The following is an 8909-nucleotide window of genomic DNA, read 5'->3' as shown; positions in this document are numbered from 1 at the left end:
GTTTGTACGACCACTTTGGAAATCAATATGGCGCTTTCTTAGAAAATTGGGAATCAATCTCCCCCAAGACCCAGCTATACCACTCTTGGGCATATACCCAAGGAATGCTCAAACATACCACAAGGGCACATGCTCAGCTATGTTCATATCAGCATTGTTTGTAATAGCCAGAACCTGGAAACAACCTAGATGCCCTTCAACTGAAGAATGGATAAATAAAATGTGGTACATATACACAATGGAATACTACTCAGCAGAGAAAAATTCAAACTAGCTTTCATAAGACTGCAATACAAAGAGGGAATTTTGACTTCTACTTATTCTCACCAAAAACTGAATTTGCTTCTCACCAAACACTGAATTTGCTTCTCACCAAACACTGAATTTGCCCCATGTTTCTGGGCATTCCCACTCTCTCTTAGAGCTAAGTAAGGCCAGGTTGCAGAAGATGAATACACATGAAAGCAACGTAAGTCACTACTTGCCTCGTACATAAATATCTCCTGAATGCAGTCCTCTGTTTTCATTTCCTATTCTACATGACTGCTATGGCACTAATTTCCAGGGAACCTGAAAGTCACATATGGATGATCCCAGGGTTCCCGTCATCTTGATATCAAATGCTGTGTTCATCTGCTCACCTTTGCAGTAGTATTGGCCAGGACAAAGGAGACGTCTACTTTGAAGGAGCTACTAGATATTTTGGCTTCTATTCTCTCTAGTGATTACCTGCCTCCTGCTACAAGGAAGACTGAGTACCAAGTATGTGCAGACAGGTAACACCTACAGATTTTTCTCAGAAGTTGAAGGTGACATTGCATGATCATGCCCCACTTGCTTCTTTACCTTGGTATTTCAAACCTAGTGGTCCCCCTTCAGTTCTGATCTCTTGTCTCTGTCGTTTGCACAGGCTTTCTTCCCCTGCAAGATTCACCCTATGATAAGGTTCTCAACACATATTTTATTTCTTTAGGAAAGCCTTCAAGTTTGCCCATACCACTCTAATCCACAGGTTCGTTTAGTTTCCGGGTCTAGAAACTTTTCTTTTCCTTCATATGTATCATTGCTTGGTGATTTACTAACCTAAAGCACTCAAAAACTGTCAAACAAATTAAGAATGGAAACTATGCTTCTCCAGTTTCTCATGAACTTTTGTGAGGTCCAAGTTCCAATGCCCCGCAAAATGAGGGAGGTCACTGGAGACCAAGAGGTTGAAGAGATTATGAGAAGCCACAGGAAGATAAGACATGCTTTATTTATTTGTGATGAGGGACACCACACAGAAGGCAACCTCTGGCAGACACTCCTACATTGACCAGTGCACGTGGACTGCCCACAGGCAGGCATAACATACAGGAAGGCCAGCATACAGGTTATTTGGAGGTAGACATACAGGCCTAGAGAAGCCAAAGACTCCAAATATGACTCCTGCTTCTGACCTCAGAGACATATTTATATAAAACTCACACAAAAGCATCATTCCACTCCAAATAGTTAGATAAAAGGTTATATAATTATTTACTTTGGGGCGGGTTTCCCCATTCAGTGTCAGCCATTTTTGTGCCGAGTCTAAACTCCCCAACCCCAATATCCAGCATTAGCCATCTTGGACCATGTGTCTAAACACAACAGACTTTCATGGCTGTAGATGGATTTTTCTTTGGGCTGCCAACAAGCTCCCGAATGAAGACATGGAGACTTATTATTAATTATGAATGCTGGGCCTTAGCTTAAGCTTGTCTCACTAGCTCTTATAATTTAACTTAACCTGTTTCTCTTCATCTATGTTTTGCTCCTGGGCTTTTTACCTTTCTTTCATTCTTTATGCCCTGCTTTCTGCTTTCTCCATGACTGGCTGGTGGGCCCCTGATGTCTACCTGGCATTTCCTTTTCTTCCCCCACCTCCAGCCTAAATTCCTCCTCCTGCTTATTCTCCCTGCCTGGAAGTCCCATCTGTACCTCCTCTCTCACTACTGGCTATTCAGCTTTTTATTAGACCAATCAGGGGCCTTAGGCATGCAAGGTAAAACATCAACACATATTTACATAGTTAAGCAAATATTCTGCAACATACAAATGTAGCACATCTTTGCATAGTCAAACAAATATTCCACACCACATGACCTTCTGTCCCCAACTTTCCTTAATTATGCTCTCACTAGCTTCCTCATCAATTTCAAGAACAAATCAAACACATGTGGCTTAATGATTGAGATGTAGGCAATTGCTAACAATACAGAGTGTGCCTACACAAATCTGGAAGGTGCATTTAATTCACACCTGATTAGATAGTTCTTACTATCCTATATGCACTCCATTGTTGACAAAAATGTTGTTATGTGGTCCATCATTATATTTTGAAACTTGTGAAGTAAATACTACCAAATAAAATGGTTTGGGGTTATAGTGATTACTAGCTTTTTAAATCAGTTTGATTTGAGGAGCTGGACCACAGGAACAGGTACTGTAGGTTTGGTTTGGAGCTTAGACATGTTAGTTGAATGTACAGTGATACTAAGGAGACAGTACTTGAAGGATAACATCATGGAAAGAAAGAAAAAGAAAACAGGAATAGGTCAGAAACATGGAGAACGAACAAAATAAAGGAATGCTCCAGATGTGTCTTATACTTTGTACCCCAGCTCAATAGTTACACGTAGAGGTTGCTGATGAAGAGGGGCTGACAGTGAAGGATGGTACAACACAGCATGTTTGCTGTGAAGATGCTCTAAAAAAAAACCTCCCAATCTGTGGTCCTGACAAAAGTTTCTATTTTGTCGGGGCGGGGGTGGCACACTCCTTTAATCCCAGCACTAGGGAGGCAGAGCCAGGCAGATCTCTATGAGTTCAAGACCAGCCTGGGTTACAGAGTGAGTTCCAGGAAAGGGCAAAGCTACACAGTGAAACCCTATCTCGAAGAAAAAAAAAAAGAATGCTATTTTGTCTTAGCTTGGCAATTAGGTGTAAATCCACTCCATGTGTCTCTTGTTCAAGGACAATGCTATCAGATCAGTAACTTTCCACAAAATGCCACAGGTTGGAGAGATCCGTATCTGATGACCACCAACTCCTTGACACACAACATGGGCCCAAGTACAGTCAGTGAGACAGGGAACTGGGCCCTGCTTATTCTAGACACACTGCAAAGCAACTTGGCAATAGAAGGAAATTCAGGTTTATTGGGAGTGGAGACTTCAGAACAAAATCCAGTCTCATTGGAAGTTAGAGAAATACAACTATCAAGAGAAGCAAATTTATGAGGAGGAAATATTCAATAGTAGACAAGGTTATTGAAAAAAAAGGTTGTTGGAATGTTGGGTGGTTAGGTATATCATTGTGGAGAATATTTCAGCAAAATATTGGGAGACATAAAGGAGACGATGATACAGATAGGATTGCCAAAGTTAACAAATAAAAACACTCGCTTTCCTGTTACATTTTAATTTCAGATAGATAAGCAATCAAAAATTTTCATTGTAATCACATCCTGTTTGTTTAATTCATATTTAATTGAGTACCATGTGTTAGTTCTGACAGCCTTAAGTTGGAATAACCAGTGAGCAGCAGGTGAGGGTCTGGATGCAGGAAGGAAAAGGCCACTTTTAAGGAGTTTGGAGATGAGGCAAGGAGAGGGACAGACTAGAAATTCTCTTAGCAGTGGAAACCTGATCCACTGTACTAATGATCATTTTGTGTTTATGTGCGGATGAGACTGCCCATACTGGAGCAACTGACAGAGAATCAGCTATGATTGTAAACAAATGCTTATGGCATTTGAAACACGATCAAAAAATTCTAAAATCTGAAGGCTTCATCCATTCAGTGAATTAGAATAACCTGAATAAGGCCAACTCATGCAAACATCATTACACATAGCCATATTATTATTTGTCTCCTTATAATTTTTTAATACTTCATTGCACATATCTGTAATGTGCTGTGATCATATTCTCTCCTATTATCCTCTCTTACATACCTAATTTGCCCTCCTACCAAATACCTTCTTTCCAACAAACAGCCATCCTATTTTCATGCCTTTGTGTTTGTGGCCCACTGCACTTGATTGGGGTTATTTGCCTGAGCATGGCTGGGAGTTGATTTACTTGAACAATTTTCCTGTGGATATCAGTGAGGAACATGATTCTTGTACCCTGCCTAAATCTCCCAACAATTATCTGTCTATAGTTCCCAAGAAAGTGGTCTGGCCTCATGACCCCCACATCCTCCATGATGGAATGTTGATCGGTACAGTGTTGTGAAGACAGCCAAGGATGTACAGGTATTTTGTGTTCAGAAGACAGCTCTCCAGCTCTTCACAGTACTTCTTTCCATTTTCTAGCTCTTAAATTCTTTCCACCCATCTTCTGTGATGATTTCCTCCACCCTTAGGCTCTCAAGGCTTTTATCATGAAGATATAGTAGATTTTGTCAAAGGCTTTCCTGAATGTACTGACATGATCATGTGACTTTTTTTTCTTTTTTTCTTTTTTTTTTTCTTTTTCTTTTTAGAGATCTGAGTGATTTTGCTTTTATTTCTTTCATGTGAAGCCAATCATGAAATTTCACAGTGATTTCTGGGGTAGGGCAGAAGGAAAGTGTATTCAGAATGATGGAGGCCCTGGCCTGGTTGGCCCGAGAAGGTGCAAGCAGGGGAGGCCTCACTGGGGAAGCTGGAGGAGCACCAACTGCCCGGCTGGCAGGTAGGTGATGTTAAGAGAGCGGGAGAGCTGGTAAGCAATGTCCTCAGCAGCCTCCAGCTTGCGCAGCTCAATCAGGCCATCACCTGCTGTGGCCAGGGAGTTGGCGATCAGCTCGGCTGCCTTGGAGTCACCCTCAGCAGAGATGATGGCTGCCTTCTTCTGCTGCTCAGCCTTTTCCACCACAAATCTGGCCCTCTCCGCTTCCTGCTGAGCCACCTGTTTGGCTTCCACTGCCTCTGTGAACTCCTTCCTGAAGGTCAGATGTGTCAGGGACACGTCATCCAGGATGAGCCCAAACGTTGCTGCTCTCTCTGTAAGGTCATCGCTCACCTGCCTCGAGACCAGCTCTCGCTGGGTGATCCATTCTCCAGCATCAAAGCGAGCCACTACTGACTTGAGGATCTCTGTGGTGATGGATGGCAGCACCCGCTCATCATAGTCCTCACCGATGCTGGTGTAGATATGAGGAAGCTGGCTGGCCACCGGCCGGAAGAGGATGCATAGTGTGATATTGACATTCTGCAGATCTTTGCTACCAGTGATGACTGGTACATTCCGGGGTCGCGAGCGGCAGTCAAAAATAATGGGTTTCTGTACCCAAGGGATGAGAAAGTGAGTCCCTTCCCCAACCACAATGTCCTGCACTCCACGGAATCGGTCAAAGATGACAGCTCTGTGCCCAGCATTCACATTATATAAGGCAGAGTTCACTACGCCTCCTGCAACGGCTAGCGTTAGGCTGAACTTTCTGATGGACTCAAACACTTTGGCAGCCATGATTCCTTCTGTTGCACCCACTCACACCTGCTTCCACTCTGACCTCCACATGAATTCCCCAGACTTTTTCTTAAATCCATTTATATTATGAATTTTGTTTATTGATGTATATATGTCAAACCATCCTTGTATCTCCGGAAAGCAATCAATTTGATTATGATAAGTAGTTTCCTTGATATGTTTTTGTTTTCAGTTTGCAAGTATTTTATTGAAAACTTTTGTATCTATGTTCAATAGGAAGATGAGTGTATAACTTTCTCTGTTTGTTATGTCCATATCTGATTTTGACATGAAGATACTTGTTTCAGAAAAGCATTCAGGAGATTTCCTCCCTTCTCTATTTTATGGGATTATATGAGAAGTTATGGTGTTAGTTAGTTCTGATTCAAAGCTTGGGAGAATTCTGCAGTGACTTCTCAGGACCTAGGATTTTTAAAAATATTTTCAGTTTTTTGCCAAATTTGATGCACATAAATAATGTGTATTTTGATCACATCCCACATGCATACTTTTCCTACTCCCACCAATACCCCTAATATTCTACCTGCCATATCCATGTCTTCCTTTTTTTTCTTTTTATACCACACTGAGTACAATTAGTGCTGCCTGCCTGCGTATGGGAGTAGAGCCATCCTCCAGAACATGGGCAACCTACCAGGGGCCACGCCACTCAAGAAATATGACTTCCTCTGTCCCAGTAGCTATCAAGTGCCAACAGTTCCTCAGACAGGGTGGAGGCTTATGATTCCCTCTCCCATCTGTACTGAAATACTGACTGATTTGATTGTGTGCAGTCAGGTAACCACAGGTGCTATAAGTAATAAGTGCAATGATTACGTTATGTGTGGAAGACAGCATTTCAGAGCATTCCTCCGATCCTCTAGCTCCCATGTTCTTTTTGTCACTTCCATGATGTCTCCTGAGTCTTAGGGAGGAGTGATAGTAATGTCCCATTCAAGGCTGAGCCTCAACATTCACTTATTTTAACATTTTGACTGGTTGATGGGCCTTGGCACTGCCTGCTGACCACTGTGTGAAGAAGCATCTTTGATCAAAGTTGAAAGACGTATAATTTATGGACATTTGGCTTGGTTTGGTACCATGTATGAATTCCCTTCTCTAGAGCAGGCCACGTATCCAGTTAGAATGTGGCTGGTTACCCTCCCAACAGTTATGCCACAATTACACCAGAATGCACATCTTGCCTGGCAAAGGACCTGGACCTTTTCTTCTTAGTTAGCTTGTTTTTTTTTTTTTTTTTTCTAATTACTGCTTCGAGTTCATTGTTTGCTATAGATCTGCTTAAATTTTTGTCTCATTTTTTTTAGTTTTGGAAATTAAAATGCAACTACATCCTTCCCTTTCCCTTTCTTCTCTCTAGCCCTTCCCATGTACCATAAGCCCTTGTTCTTGCTCAAATTCATGGCCTCTACTTTTTCAGTTGTTTTACACACACACACACACACACACACACACACACTGCACACTTCTAAATATACAAATACATCCTGGTCAATTTGTATTATGATTATGTATATGTATTAATATGTATGTGATTTTAGGGCTGACCACTTGGTGTTAAATAACAAGTTGGTGATCTCTTCCATAGAAAAGTCTAGTTCTCCTACCCTCAGCACTCTTTAATCGCCTGTAGTTCTTTGTCCAGGATTGATGCCGCATAGGATTTCCCCCTTCCATGTTTGTATGTCTACTGATGTCATCCTGTTCAAGTTTTAACTTTGGCTAAGAGTTATATTCATCTAGAAATGAATTTATTCCTTTTTCCAATTTAGTATTTTCCAATTTGACATAGGTTTCTCATGTATGCCCTACAGATATTTTGAATTTCATTGATACCCATCATAATGTCTCCCTAATTTATCTCTAATTTCTTAATTTGGGTCTTCTTTAGCTGTCCTAGTTATTTTTACTATGAGGTTAATAAAAATGTTAATATTTTAAGTAACTAACTTTTCCTTTGATTTGTTCCTTTAATTTTTATTTTTCTTTCACTAATTTCTGCTATGATCTTAATTATTTCTCTCCATCTGCTGCTTTTGGGTTTGGTTTGCCATGCCTTAAGCTATATCAGTAAATCATTTGAGAAGTCCCTGACCTTTTCATGTCTGTATTCAGAACCACAAACTTCCCTCATACTACTACCTTCATTGTATCTTACATGTTTTGGTATGTTGTATTTTAACTTTCATTCACTTCTAGGAATTTTCATTTCTAGCTTGATTTTTACCAACAACACATTAATGATTCAACCATGTATTGTTTAATTGCCATGACTTTGGGTATTTTCTGTAGTTTCTCTTGCTGTTGATTTCTACCTCTCTTTCATTGTGGTCAGATAAAATAAAAGGATTTTTTTCTCAGTTTTTCTATGTTTGTTAAGGATTGTTTTTCTGTCTCAATATGTGACCAGCTTGAGAGAAAGCTCCATGGGCTGCTGAGAAGAATGTGTGTTCTGTAGTGTTTGGATAGAATATTCTGTAAATGTTTCTGTCTGTTTGATTTATGATGCCATTCAATTCCACTGTTTCTGTTTATTTTCTTTGGTCCAGATGATCTGTCAAATGGTCAAAGTGGGGGTGTTGAAGCCACTAAAATGTTGCTGTGTTGTGGTTAATCTGTGACTTTATGTCTAACACACACACACACACACACACACACACACACACAATTAAATTGGTCCCAATTGATCAGGCTTGGTTTAGTTTTCAGAAGTGTAAAGTAGTATTTTTGTTTCCTTTGAGTGGATGGAAATACTGTATAAAGAAAAGATACTGTAAAATGCCCTGATGACTTCCGAGCCTGAGGAGACAAGGAGATGGTGCCCTGTAAATGGAAGAACAGTCATTGAATTTTTGGGGGAAAAAATAACTTAGATTTTAGGTCCTGTGAAACACCTTGAAGCTCTACAGAGCCAAGGTTCTAGAATGATCAATTCAACTCCATAATGTAGATTTATGACTGATGCAGAATTGAGGAAACATTGCTGGATTTAGAAACAAGTCAGGTAAGGGTACTAAACAACCAATTTAAGTTTAAAACTAAGAATAAGTCTGGGGTCTAGCTAGGGTTAGCTTTGGTTTATCTCCATCGCTAATAGCTAATACAATTCCTGAGAGCCCTAGGTGATGCATGTACTCATGAAGCTGCAAAATGCAAGCACTGAGCACAGGTGGAGGGGGACAGTTAGGAGAAGAGAAGCCTTTGAAAGGGGCTGTTTCTCTCAATGCCCCCATGGTAACTGCAGTCACTGAAACAGCATGTAGGAGACCAAGATGGACAGGAATTGCTTGAAAAGAATGAACTGGCTTCAGGTCCTTCCCACCTGGGAAAACGCAGATTTAGGTCAAGTGCAGTCAGTGTGGGACATAACCAGCTAAGGAAAGAATTGTTTACTGTGGTTGGATCCTGAGT

The 8909-nt window shown here is 40.8% G+C and overlaps 1 protein-coding gene across 1 annotated transcript; it reads right to left on the bottom strand.

Moving 5' to 3' along the window:
• Positions 1–4512: 4512 nt before the first annotated feature.
• On the bottom strand, positions 4513–5531 carry LOC131926539 (prohibitin 1-like). The gene has a single exon (XM_059282046.1). It carries the CDS (start codon positions 5475–5477, stop codon positions 4659–4661), a length of 819 nt encoding a protein of 272 aa, XP_059138029.1. The 5' UTR covers positions 5478–5531; the 3' UTR covers positions 4513–4658.
• Positions 5532–8909: the final 3378 nt, after the last annotated feature.

Source organism: Peromyscus eremicus, chromosome 16_21 (assembly GCF_949786415.1).
Source record: "Peromyscus eremicus chromosome 16_21, PerEre_H2_v1, whole genome shotgun sequence".
NCBI classification, from domain to species: domain Eukaryota; kingdom Metazoa; phylum Chordata; class Mammalia; order Rodentia; family Cricetidae; genus Peromyscus; species Peromyscus eremicus.
Note: the sequence above shows the minus strand (reverse complement) of the source record. Positions and strands in the feature narration are given on the sequence as shown.

Excerpts from the sequence above, each read along its gene's own strand:
- LOC131926539 (XM_059282046.1), bottom strand. The coding sequence starts at position 5,477 with ATGGCTGCCAAAGTGTTTGAGTCCATCAGAAAGTTCAGCCTAACGCTA.